The sequence below is a fragment of the Vicia villosa genome, linkage group LG2 (genome assembly GCF_029867415.1).
Source record: "Vicia villosa cultivar HV-30 ecotype Madison, WI linkage group LG2, Vvil1.0, whole genome shotgun sequence".
Classification (NCBI taxonomy): domain Eukaryota; kingdom Viridiplantae; phylum Streptophyta; class Magnoliopsida; order Fabales; family Fabaceae; genus Vicia; species Vicia villosa.
Genome location: NC_081181.1, coordinates 189,815,942 through 189,829,640, shown reverse-complemented (window position 1 = coordinate 189,829,640; position 13,699 = coordinate 189,815,942). Strand labels below are relative to the sequence as shown.

Genomic DNA, 13,699 nt, shown 5'->3' with positions numbered 1-13,699 from the left:
TTGATTAAAAAAATATAATAATATGAGATATATTCATCTTGTGCATTTTTTAACGATAAACTAATATATTAATAAAAAGATGAATTACTGAAGTAAATAAAAATGATTAATGTCGGCACAAAGAGTGCTGAATAAACCACAAAAAAAAATACTACAAAGCAAAATATACAACAAGAAAAACAAAAAGTACACCCCACTTTTAATTATTATAAACAAGTTTTATTTTTTTAGTTCATTTAATAATTAATGTATTTAAATTTTATATAAATTAGATTCATAAATTATCAAATAAATTAAAAAATCAAATTTATTTAAACTAGTAATTCAATCGTGTATATTATATTTAAATGATATGTTTTTATTTATTATACTTTATGAATCCCCTGACTGACTAAATATTGATTAAAATATTACTAAAATAATATAATTTTTTATAAAATAAATAAAAATATAATTTTTAATTTATTATATTTAAATGATATGTTTTTATTTATTATACTTTATGTATTTTTTTCAATGTTGAATGTCATTAATATTTTTTTCAAAGTTGATGGTTAGTAATGAGTTATTTTTTTAATGTTTTAAAACTTAATATATTTTTTGCTTTCAAATGTTAAATTTGAGGTTAATATTTAATTTGTTTCATATCTCGGGTATATATTTATTACCACTTTCGTTTATTTTTTATGTTTTGTTTACCTTTTTTATATATTCACATGCTATTCTTTTTTTCTTTCTTATCTAATAGTAGTAATTGTTTAAGATAATGAATATAATTATGACATTGTAATTAAAAATATATAGTAATACTTCTTCAATATAAAAGTACCCTTTAAAAGAAATTAAAAAAAAAAACTATATCTAACACCTGACGTTACTCATGAATATATTTTTATTTATTAAAGCAATATATTTATTTATTTTTATTTATTAATTAAGAATATTACTAAAACAATATAATTTTTTTCTAAAATAAATAAAAAAAATATTTTAATTTATTAATAGACCAAATACATTGTATTTTTTCAATGTTGAATGTTATTAATATTTTTTTCAAAGTTGAAGGTTAGTAACTAGGAGAAAAGGGGATACACTGACAGTGTAAAATATTTTTACACTGACAACCAATCACAACCATGTATCCAATTAAAACACAATTTTAATTTTAAAAAACTAATATGACATGACAAATGTAAGGATTTTGATTGGTTGTATGTGTAAAGTTAGTATACACTGTCAGTGCACTACCTTTAAACTCTAGTAATTAGTTAATATTTTAATTTTTTTTAAACTTAATATCTTTTTTGCTTTCATACGTTAAATTTGAGGTTAATATTTGATTTTTTTTCTTCATATCTCGCGGTATATATTTATTACCACTTTCGTTATGTTTTGTTTACCTTTTTGTATATATTCACATGCTATTTTTTTTTTCTTATCTTATAATTGTTTAAGATAATGAATATAATTATGACCTTGTAATTAAAAATATATAGGAATATTTTTTCAATATAAAAATATTCGAAATAAAAAAGGTAAATTCTTTGATACCCATGAATTTTAGTTGGGTACCAATACCTTTAGTGTAAATTAATTTAAATTTTAACTTTTTTTAAGAATAAAACAAAAAGATGATGTGGCATTAAATATTAATACTATATCTAACACCGCCGATGTTACTGAATTTATACATTTATTTATTATTTTTTGTGTATATATCCTCTATCTTGACACAGTATTAATTAAAATAATACGAAAATTATTTCTTGGTTCTTTAAATAAAGATAATTTTTTTAAATTTTTGTAATAAGTCAAACCAATGTATTTTTCTCAAAATTGAATGTTACTAATATTTCTTGGAAATGTTAACCAATCTCCTCAGGATAATAGTTAAGATTTTAAAAATAGTAAATTTATCTCGATAATCTGCATATTTAATGCCTCGAAAATTGAAATGTTAAATTTTCTATAAAATATATTTTTTTTTAGAATGCTTAACCATTATCCTGAAAGCACTGGTTAGCAAGACTCATATTTCTTTTAAAGTTCAATTTTACTAACGAGTTAATCTTTTAATAATGTTTGTATCAATATCTTTTTTCACCTATCAATGTTAAAAAAGAAATTATTGTATTACTACTAATAAACCTATTTAACTTTATTTTAATAAGTGTGTAGAATTTAACGAAAAACGCCTCAAAATAAGATGAGAGTATAATTTAGTCCATGTTGATTAAAAAATTCAAAATAAAGAAGAGATATTCATCTTGTGTATTTTTAATGCTAAAATAATATATTAATAAAGAGTTAAAAATTATTAAAGAAAATAAAATGTTTATTATCAGCACAAGGAGTGCTGAATAGACCACCAAAAATACTACAAAATAAAAGATAAAATAGAAAAAAGCAACAAGAAAAACAAAAAGAAAACATAGTAGCACCAGAGTAGCTAAAGACCCTGGAGGAATTCGAAAAAATAAACACTTGAGTCATTAGATTCCTCACCTAAGGATTCATGCTAGATCTAAGACACTCAAGACTAACATAAAAAATTAGAAGACATCAAGAGAGAGCCAAAAACCACTATGAACCTTAGAATCAAGACAAATACCCGACCCAATATTAATTTAGGCAGAAGATAGGACTTTGATGTCAGTTAGAGAAATTGCATGACTTCAAATCTACTCTACATAGAAATCTTTTCTATACAAAAAAAAAAATACTCTTCAATCTGTAGCAACATGTCCTAAAAATTAAACTTTTAGAGTCGCCACCTATTCTACCAGGGCGAATAGGAAACCATACGCAATATAAAGATCTGGGTAAGATTATTATAATCAGGTCAAGGGAATGTGTTAGGCACTCTTAACCCTTTCCTAAGGTTTGCATCTAAGGTAAAGGCTTATGGCTAAAATATTAAGATTTAATAGCTAAGGAAATGAACAGGGGAAAAGTGAGATTTTGGGGAAGGGGACTCGCCTTGTTGCCAAGTGACTACGTACCTCCTTATGGAGGATCAGAGTCTACGTAGTTCGGGGCAGGGTTGTACGCCTTAGATTTAAATATGAAGTTGTTTGAAGGTATTTTGAATTACCTTATCGCAGTTTTGAGATTTGTGGTTTGCAAGGCATTTTGAATTGCCTTATTCGGCAGTATTGAAGAGATGAGTGTTTTAAGATGACGTACAACCCTGATTTTTAATATGCACTATTAATCTCAATGATCAATAGGTTTAATCACCATAATTAATAGATTAGTGGGGGATTGCTAACAATTCTAATCGATAGGTTCGATTATCACTAATAGCAAATAGATGTATTTTAATTAATTATTAATTTTATCGTTACCCCTCATAATCAATAGATTCGATTACGAATAATAACGAATTCGATAAAGCATGCTAATCAACGTAACCATTAAGATGGTTAAAACCTTTTAGCAAAATAAACCCTAATTGAACTTAATTGATTGAATGATTGATTATTAACCATCGTGACCAATAGCTTTAGTCAAAACGAATAATAAATTAAATCCTAATATTTTGGCCAAATTGCCAGTGGGATTGGGCAAACCCTAATACTTGATAACCTTTTAGGGTTTTTATGATTTTTATAATTAAAGATGATTAAATAAATTAATCGAAATAATCGAATAATCGGGAAATAGTCCTAATATTAATTATATCCTAATTATATAATAATTCAATTTCAAACTAAAATTATTATATACAAAGAAATCTATTAAAATTAACTAAGATTAATTATGTAATTGTATAAATAATCATAAAATAATTAAATGAAACCTGGGAAGCAATCCTGTGTGGCGTGCTCTGGACGTCCATGGTGGGCATGTGTATACCTGGGCGCTGGATCAACCAGAGTGTGGATCTGATGGTATGAAGTTGAGGGTGTATCGTATTTGGGTGAGGAGGCATGCACTGGATCCGCTTGGTTTGTAAATCATAAAAAGTAAGTCCTTTTGCCAGGATCAAACCCAGCACCATTAGTTTACATACAATAGATCCCACCACCACGCTGCAATTGGTTAGTTATTACTGCAATCAACTGAAATTAATAAATAATAAAACCTGGTGAATGGTTGAAGTCAAACGCTGGGCCCAAGCAAGTCTGCACAGCGAATGAGAAAGAGAGAGAAAGGATTGGAAATTTTGACCTGCCGATCAAAGATGGAGAGAAGGTGTATTGCTTTTGACTGGCCAATGGGATCCTCCAGATATGCCACGCGCGCACGTCAAACAGCCTGGGAAAATCACCACCGCCGGAACAGTTGCTCCGGTTATCCTCTCCGATCAACTCTGGCATCCAAACTTGAAAAATAGTAAAAATAAACGCGTCCAAGGCACCCTACCCCCCTATTTCGGAGTCTGCGAATCCATTGGCGTGGTCATCTTGCACTGAAACGGCCTACAACATGGAGTTCTAGTGCTTGGTCGTGAAAGTGCCCTAAGAATGGCAACCTTCGACCCCTGCGTCTAAGCTTTGAACCAACATGTCAAATCGATTCTAACCAATATTTTGGACACATATGAATACAAAAAGACAACATATATCGTATGAAGCAGGATGTTTACGATTGAAGAACCATACTGTTCTGGACTGGGCCGAGATTAGGCCCAATGTAGCTTCGGCCCACTTAGCCTTAGAAGCCCAAACCACTCTGCGCTCTCTAACTGGACTTAGAATGCTCATCTCCACCATCCTCGGCGGAACGCTCCTCGGGCCACCAAGCGCCCAGCAAGGAGGTCCCCCGATAACATCCTCTCTGAACCGAGGACCCTGCTCCACGCGAGCATCACCCTCGCCGAGGACCTTACTCCTCGTAGGGCTCCTTCATATCCAACCCCCCGAATAATGCGGAGTCCATGTGGTCCATAAAAGACCGCGTCTCCCTTAAACTTCGGAGCGGTTAACCAGGACAGAGGGCACTCACGCACCTCCGATATTTCCGCTCAGAAAACCTGGCAGTCTCCTAAATGGGCTTGGAAGTCCAAACCAATAGCGAGATCATGGCCCAGCGCTGGGGGCTATAATACCCTCTTTCACTAGAGGGTCAGGTATTCACTTCTTTCGAACATTTAGCTTGTACTTGCTCTCCTTTGCTCCTCTTCTCACTTTGGCATCGGAGTACCTTGCAGGTACACCCCCTCTCTCACTCCTCGAAGATCCATCCGAGCAGGCCTTGACGATCCTTCTGATCAGGTACGATCAGTGGCACCGTCTGTGGGAAACAAGTTTCCCCATCTTTAAAGAACAAAGATCAAAGCTAATCCATCTTCAGATCATCATGGCCGGCAACACCAACCAGGGTCCCGACCCCTTCCAGCTCGATCCTCTCATCCACGACACTACCCCCGAGGGACAGAATCGACACCGACGGGAGGGACCACCACCCACTGCTGACGGTCAAGGGAGACCAAGGCACGAACTCTCCCAACCCGGCAGGAGCGAGCATTCTCAGAACAACCGGAACGAGCAGCCTCCACCCCAGAACGGGCAAGAGCTGACTCGAATTCATAACGAGACTGACGCCAGAGACGGGCAACCTGCCTCCTCTTTCACCCACTCGTCTGAGAGGAAAAGGACTCAGTACGAGGAGGACCAGGAACAAGTCGGTACCCGCAAGGAAGCAGACACCACAACCCTCTTCTTGCTCAAAGAACTGCAGCAAACCAACCGCCTCATCCGACTTCAGGGCGACCGGATTGACAAACTAGAGAGGAGGCAACGATATCGTTCCCCCCCCCCCCGCGGAGACGCTATCGGTCGCTCTCCTACTCCTCCTCACGCTCCCCTCCGAGGAGGACCCGTCGGTGTTCCCCGTCCTCTTCGCGCTCCCCGCCGAAAAGGTCACGCCGTCAGAGATCCTATTCCCGCTCTCCACCACGAAAGAGCAGGAAAAATCAGAAACCTGAGGCAGCAGAAACCGAGAGCCTTTCTCCCGAACGAGAAGACCGGGGACCCTCCAAGACTGTGTTGAAACCCCGCGAACGTTCCCCCGCCCGTGACAACCGCAAGAATCTAGGGAAAACGCAGGCAAATCCCCGGCGAATCACGCGCTCGATCTCTCCAAGCGCGAGCGACGAGGAAGACTTTTGCAGCCCCTTGTCCGAAAGCATCCGAAGAGTTCGTCTTCCGCGGGGGATGGAAAAGCCCCCGACCTTGGATCCATACGACAGAACTACTGACCCCGACGATCACATCAGAAACATCGAAGTCGCCATGGAGTATCACGTCGTCCACGGGTCCATCAAATGCCGCATCTTTCCGACCACACTCAGGAAAGGAGCGATGACCTGGTACAGGAATCTCCCTCCCAACTCCATCCATTCCTGGACCGAACTCAAGGAACTCTTCTTGAGCCATTTTACTGCTTCCCGTCGGCAGCCGAAGTCTGAGGCAAACCTCGAGGTTGTGTTCCAAGGTACCAACGAACCTCTCCGAGATTACCTCGACAGATTCAACAAAGAGGCCGTCCAGGTGCAGACGACTGACTATATGAAGAGATACCTCCTGGAGCGAGAACTCTTCCCCAGATGCAAATTCAAGAAGGATATAAAGATCGAAAAGGTGCACTCCATGAACGCCCTCCTCCGAAGAGCCCAAGCTTTCATCGCTTTCGAAGAGGGCGAAACGACTGCCATTAAAGCCTCTAGAGGGAATGATGCTGCCCGAAGCTCGAGCCAGGACTACTCGGTTTCGCGCTGGGGACAGGAGAAAAGGAAGGACGACAGGTCCCACGACGTGAAAGAACGGAGGGGGCCAGCCGGCCGGTTCAGCGACTATACCCCTCCGAACGCCTCACGCGAGAAAATCCTAGCCGAGTGCAAAAGCACCGACTTCAAGAAATCTAACATCAGGCCCCCAAAATCAAATCCCACCAGGTTGGGGACCGACAAATCCAAATACTGCAAGTATCACAAGAGCCATGGGCATCTGACCGAGGAGTGCATACATCTCAAAGATGCAATCGAGACGCTGATTAAAGAAGGCCGCCTTTCGAAGTACACAAAGAAAGGAGACCCGTCCAGAAGAGACGACTCACGGAACTCTGACGAGGGTAACTCGCCAGATGGTGGGCCACTGCAAGTAGCTTTGTCCGTCACCCGACCAGAGGACTTCATACCATCGGTTGGAGTGACATCCGCCCTCAGCACCTGGGAGGAGTTCCCAACCGCGATGGTCATATCTAATGGAGGGGATCCCGGCTCCCTCACGATCAGCTCAGTGAAGAGGAAGTTCGATGAATTAATCAGCGCCAGTTCAGACCTCGGCCCGACCCTACAGAAATTCAAGGGGAAATCAGACCCGATCACTTCTTATCTGGAAGAACTGCCCGGCGGAGCTCCGAACGCCACAATCCCCCTGCTCATACGGGCAAGAATGGCGATTTTTGACGTCCGCCGGATCCTGGTCGACGAGGGAAGCTCGGTCGACATCATGTATTCTCACCTCTTTCAGACCCTCCAGCTGGACGACTCGCACCTCGCCCCATATGTGGGTTCCGACCTCCAGGGGTTCAACGGGACGACCACCAAACCGTGGGGTTACGTTAAACTGCTCGTCACCTTCGGGGAAGGCGAAGCTTCCAGACAGGTCAAGACAAGGTTTCTGGTGATCGACTGTAAAACCCTCTACAACTGCATCATCGGGCGCCCTACTCTGGCCGAACTCACTGCCGTCCCCTCGACCGTGCACTTGAAAATGAAGTTCTACACAAGAAGGGGACGAGTGGCCACCATCAACGCCGACATCGAAGCAGCCAGAAGGATATTCGACGCATCAATGAAGGGGTTGCAGCTAATCGCCCCCCTCCAGCTCCAACAAGAAACCAAGGGCCGAAGACAAGCCTCCTCGGGAAGATCAGCGGTCACTGACAAACGTCAGCTCAGTCGACCTCGACGCTCGGTTCACGGAAGAAGAACTGAAGAATGGTGAAGAGCCACAGCCGAAGACAGCTCACCCGATCCGACCTATCCCGGACGGGGATTTCGAGCTCATCCCTCTGGGCGACAACCCCGAGAAAGTTGTGAAGATCGGCAAAGACATCCCAGACATACCGAGGAAGCAGCTCGTGGCCTCCCTTCAGGCCAACGCCGACTTGTTCGCTTGGAGCGCAGCTGAGATGCCCGGACTCGACCCTGAGGTCGCCTGCCACACCCTCTCCATTGATCCAGCCGCAAGAGCAGTAGTTCAACGTAGGCGTCGGCAGTCTCCCGAGAAAGTGGAGGCTGCCGAGAAAGCTGTAAAAGACCTCCTAGAGGCAAATTTTATTTCCGAGGCCAAGTATTCAACTTGGCTCTCAAACCTTGTACTAGTCAAAAAATCTAATGTAAAATGGAGAATGTGTGTTGATTATACTGATGTTAACCGGACATGTCCCAAAGATGCATATCCACTGCCTAACATTGACAGGCTGGTCGACAATTCGGTCGGCTATAAACTATTGTCTTTTATGGATGCTTATTCAGGTTACAACCAAATCCCCATGGCGAGGAGCGACAAGCAGAGCACGGCATTCATGACCGAGTCAGGCAATTACTACTACAACATAATGCCCTTTGGACTCAAGAACGCCGGAGCCACTTACCAGCGGATGATGAACAAGGTGTTCCGAGGAGAGATCGGTGACACCCTCGAGGTTTACATGGACGACATGATCGTCAAATCTCGAGAGGACACCGACCACACCACGCATCTCGAGCGAGTATTCGAGCAGGCCAGGTCCTGCAAGATGTGCTTCAACCCTGAAAAATGCACCTTCGGCGTCTGGGCGGGCAAGTTCCTCGGTTTCTACTTAACCGAAAGGGGAATAGAGGCCAACCCGGATAAATGCCGGGCATTCTCGGAACTCCCCACTCCTAATAATAAGAAATCCATCCAAGTCCTAAACGGGATGCTCACGGCACTCTCCCGCTTCGTCGCGAAATCCTCCCAGCACGCTCTTCCATTTTTTAAATTACTACGCAAGGAGGAAACCTTCGAATGGTCTGAGGAATGCGAGCAAGCGCTATCCCACCTCAAACAAGTCCTCTCAGAGCCGCCCTTCCTCTCCCGACCGGATAACGACGAAGTTCTCTACCTTTACCTAGCCGTCTCCCACGAAGCGGTCAACGCGTCCCTGATCCGAGAGGCTGATGACGGGCAGAAACCCGTGTACTTCACCAGCAAAGCCTTACAAGGACTCGAGGTGTGGTACCAACAAATCGAGAAAGTCGCACTGGCGCTAATAACAGCCGCCAGAAGACTAAGGTACTACTTCCTCGCCCATACCATCATCGTTCGGACCGACCAACCTATCAAACAGCTTCTCAACCGACCAGATATGGCCGGGAGAATGCTAAAATGGTCCCTCGAACTATCCGAATTCGACATCCAGTACGAAATCAGGAAGGCACTGAAAGCCCAGGCACTCGCCGACTTCATCGCTGAAATGACTTCAATCGCCACCTCCCCTCCTCCCGTCGAGAATAAATGGACCATATACGTAGATGGCGTCTCCAGCAGCTCGGGAAGTGGGGCCAGCAATATTCTAGAAAACAACGAAGGTCTTATCATCGAGGTGTCCTTATTTTTGTCTTTTCCCACGTCAAACAACCAGGCCGAATACGAAGCCTTCCTGGCGGGCCTACGGCTGACCGAAGATGTGGGCGCTCGAGAGGTGAAGATCTACACTGACTCCTAACTCGTCGCCTCCCAGGTCAACGGTGACTACCAAGCCAAAAACGACGTGCTCGTCGAATACCTCGCACTCGTCAAAGATAAGAAGAAAAACTTCGCAAGGGAAGAAGTCGAGCATATCCCTCGAGAACACAATTCCCGAGCAGACGTCTTATCCAAACTCGCCAGCACGAGGAAGAAAGGCGGAAATAAGTCGGTGATTCAGGAAATCCTGTCAAGGCCGAGCGTAGACAAAAGCACGTCCCACCTACCGGTGCTCGCCATAGGCGACGACCATTGCTGGATGACCCCCGTATACAACTTCCTTACGAAGGATGAGCTGCCAACCGACAAGAAGGAGGCGTCGACGATCAAAAGGCGGGCCTGCCTGTACACTGTCGCGGAAAACAAGCTGTACCGACGAGGATTCTCCATCCCCCTCCTTAAATGTGTCGACGCTTCACAGGCGCTCGAGATACTACAGGAGCTTCACGAGGGGATCAGTGGCTAGCACCTCGGCGGCCGATCATTGGTAAGAAAGGCCCTTAGGGACGGATATTATTGGCCGATCATGCAGCAAGACGCCAAAGAACATGCCCAGAAATGCGATAGATGTTAGCGACACGCCGACATGCACTTGGCTCCCCCAAACGAGCTTAAGGGTGCGTTTGATTTGTTAAAAAATAGGGACCGGACAGGACAAAATTATTTGTCCACCGTTTGATTTAAAAAATAAATAAAAGACAGCACAAATAAAGGAATGAGGGACTGGACAACTATCTATTTTTTTGTCACTCACTTAAGTGTCGGACAAAATGTTGTTCCACGTACAAATAAATAAAAATACTAAATTAACCTCCAGATCCTTATATTCGGCAAAACACTGTTGCGCTTAAAACCTAAAGCCTCTTCTCATAAACGGCTGAAGACGTCACAAACTCCATAATCAAGCAAGTGGTCACCTCCTTTATTCTCCAGGTACTTTACTTTGTTAATTAATTGCTCTATTTTCTTTATTATTTATTAACTCTTCTCTAACTGTGATTTGTATTTATTATACAATATTTCTATTCCATGTGTTTTCTAAGTTTTTTTTTGTCCTTTTCCATGATGTGGTCATTCACTCATATTGTTTTAGTAAACAAAATAAATAATAGTAGCACATACGAAACAAAAACGTTACCACCGCTAGCACATACAAAGAAGAAGAATTTCATTTCATGTTTTTCTTTATTCAATATTTTAATATAAGAAAACATTAGCATTCTTCATGTACATAATAACTAATAAATATTTTGAATTTAGTTAATTTTTTATATTTTTATTCATCATTAATTTTTTAATTTTTTTATATGTAGTCGAAATGGATGATAACCAAAATTTTCATTATCTTCTTGTTTGGAGGATGTATATTCAGATTTTGGCCATGCACGTTGTTGGTTTTTTTTTCTTGAATTTTATTTTAAGTGATAATTATGAGAGAAGATCTTTGAATGAAAGAGTTTTAGCAAGGTACGAGTCACGTAGGGATGTTTTGGAATCAATTACTAGTACGAGTGATTCTCATTGCATATGGGAATTGAGAATGTGTAGAAACACATTTGCACATCTTTGTGAGGTTTTAAGGGTACGAGGAGGATTAGTGCAACTTGGACAAGTAAGTGTTGAAGAACAAGTTGCAATTTTTTTAAATATACTCGCACATCACACAAAAAATAGAAGTATTCAAGTTAGATTGTCTAGATCAGGACAAACAATTAGCAGATATTGTCATAGAGTACTGGCCGCAGTTTTGAGATTACGAAATGATTTACTTGCCAAACCAGAACCTATACCTCAAGATTGCTCTGATGAAAGATGGAAATGGTTTAAGGTAATAATTTTTACCTAGTTATCTTAATATATTCTTCTGGTTAAGAAAACTAATCTGGATCATATATTGAAATTTTAGGGTTGCTTAGGAGCTTTAGATGGGACTTACATAGCAGTGACACCGAGTGTTTCAGACAGACCTAGATATCGTACGAGAAAAGGTGGACTTGCAACAAATGTCTTAGGTGTTTGTACTAGGGATATGAGATTTATATATGTATTAACAGGATGGGAAGGATCGGCTTCAGACTCTAGGGTATTACGTGATGCAATAAATAGACAAAATGGACTAAGGGTTCCAATTGGTATGACAATTTCTTCTCTTTTTTGTTTGTTTGAACATGATTACAAACAATGAGTTGTTGTTAATATTTTAGGTTCGTATTATCTTGTTGATGGTGGATACACTAATGGTGAAGGCTTTCTTGCCCCATATAGAGGTAAACGATATCATTTGCAAGAGTGGGGTTCTGGTCGTCGTTCACCTCAAGATCGTGAAGAGTTGTTTAATTATAGGCATGCTCGGGCGAGAAATGTGATAGAGAGATGTTTTGGCCTTATGAAAAAACGATGGGCTATATTGAGAAGCCCATCGTTTTATCCTATTAGAACACAATGTCGAATGATCCTTGCTTGTTGTTTATTGCATAACTTCATCCGTGTGAACATGGCAATGGATCCAGAAGAATTTTCTCCATTTGCAGAAGATGAGCTACCTTTAGGAGAAGAAACAATCAATATAGTGGAAACTATTGAACCTAGTAATCAATGGACTCAAAGGAGGGATGTGCATGCTCAAGAAATGTTTACAGAATGGAGGAATAGACATAAGCATTAGATAGAACTAGTTTATTATATATGTATTTTGGGTATGAATGAATACATAACTTATTACCATATGATTGCATAATCTTTTTTTTAGATTCTTTTATGTTTAGAATGAAGCTGAACTTATTATCATGTGATTGTCAATATCTTTTTATGATTTTTTATTAGATTTATTTTCTGTTGTTGCACTTGCGAATGATATTGGTTATTACAATTTTCTTGAATTTTTTGGTATTTAGAAATGGAAAATGAAGATGGCATTATAAGTGAGCAATCAATGAGTAACATTAGAGTCCGACGTAATTGGAGTACAATTGAAGAAGAGACTTTACTCACTATATTAGAAGAGATGGTGGTGGCTGGAAACAAAGGAGAGAATAGAACATTCAAGACTGGAACTCATGAAGAAGTTTGCAAGAGAATGAAAAATAAAATTTCAGGAATAGCTATCAATGTGAAACAAATAGTTAACAAGATGAAGAGGTGGTCAACAAAGCTGAATGATGTTGTTGACATGATGAACACTAGTGGATTTGGATGGGATGATACAAAAAAATGTGTCATTTGCGACAGCAGTCAAGTATTATCTCAATATTTGGAGGTATTTAACATATACTTTATACAATGTTTTGTTTTATGAATAATTTATTCATTTGAAAATATATATTTTTCTTGCAGAAACATCCCAAAGTTGGAAATCATGTCAATAAAGAGTTTAAAGAGTTTGAGAGATTGCAAGCTATTTTTGGAAAAGATCGTGCAAATGGTCGTAGGGCCGATGATGGAGGTGAAAATGAAACAACTGAGAATCAAGTTGGTGATAATGATGAGTCTGTGCACCAACATGATAATTCACCAACTTCTGATGGAAATATAACTCCAGGACCATCTTTGAAGCGACCTCGACGTGATCAATTAGCCACTAAATTTTTGGAGAGTTTTAATAGCAAAATGGAAGTTGTGACGACTGATTTTGCTAAAGTTATAGCCAAACTTCCAGATCCTTCAAAGCCAGATCCTTCAAAATCTGACTTGGTTGAAGAGGTTAAAAAATTGGGATTAACTGATGAAGGGGAAATTGACTTGGTGATTAAATTTTCTCAAAATCAGCAGTATGAAAAATTCTTTTGGGAGTTTGAAGGTTCCCAAAGAATGTCTTTTGTGAGAAAGATTATGAGAATGTGATAAAATTTAAAATTTTGATGATGTCATTTGAAGATTATGTTTTAATTAAGATTTCTTTTGAACTCTATCAACATTAGACTTGGTTAATATATTTATTTAGTCTATGTTTTGGATGGTAATTTTATGTATTTTTTTTA

At 40.0% G+C, this 13,699-nt stretch overlaps 2 protein-coding genes across 2 annotated transcripts; both read left to right on the top strand.

The window, feature by feature from the left end:
* Positions 1 to 6,515: 6,515 nt before the first annotated feature.
* LOC131650929 (uncharacterized) lies at positions 6,516 to 7,955 on the top strand. The gene has a single exon (XM_058920629.1). It carries the CDS (start codon positions 6,516 to 6,518, stop codon positions 7,953 to 7,955), a length of 1,440 nt encoding a protein of 479 aa, XP_058776612.1.
* A 2,169-nt stretch (positions 7,956 to 10,124) lies between these two features.
* Positions 10,125 to 12,387, top strand: LOC131650928 (uncharacterized). The gene is made up of 4 exons (XM_058920628.1): positions 10,125 to 10,209; positions 11,036 to 11,550; positions 11,629 to 11,718; positions 12,094 to 12,387. The coding sequence occupies exons 1-4, from the start codon at positions 10,125 to 10,127 to the stop codon at positions 12,385 to 12,387; spliced, it is 984 nt and encodes a 327-aa protein (XP_058776611.1).
* The last annotated feature ends 1,312 nt before the right edge of the window (positions 12,388 to 13,699 follow it).

Bases quoted from the DNA above. Each gene is read 5' to 3' on its own strand.
- LOC131650929 (XM_058920629.1), top strand. From the start codon at position 6,516: ATGAAGAGATACCTCCTGGAGCGAGAACTCTTCCCCAGATGCAAATTC.
- LOC131650928 (XM_058920628.1), top strand. From the start codon at position 10,125: ATGTGTCGACGCTTCACAGGCGCTCGAGATACTACAGGAGCTTCACGA. The intron at 11,551-11,628 runs GTAATAATTTTT...TTGAAATTTTAG, and splicing joins AAAGATGGAAATGGTTTAAG to GGTTGCTTAGGAGCTTTAGA. The intron at 11,719-12,093 runs GCAACAAATGTC...AATGTGATAGAG, and splicing joins GTACGAGAAAAGGTGGACTT to AGATGTTTTGGCCTTATGAA.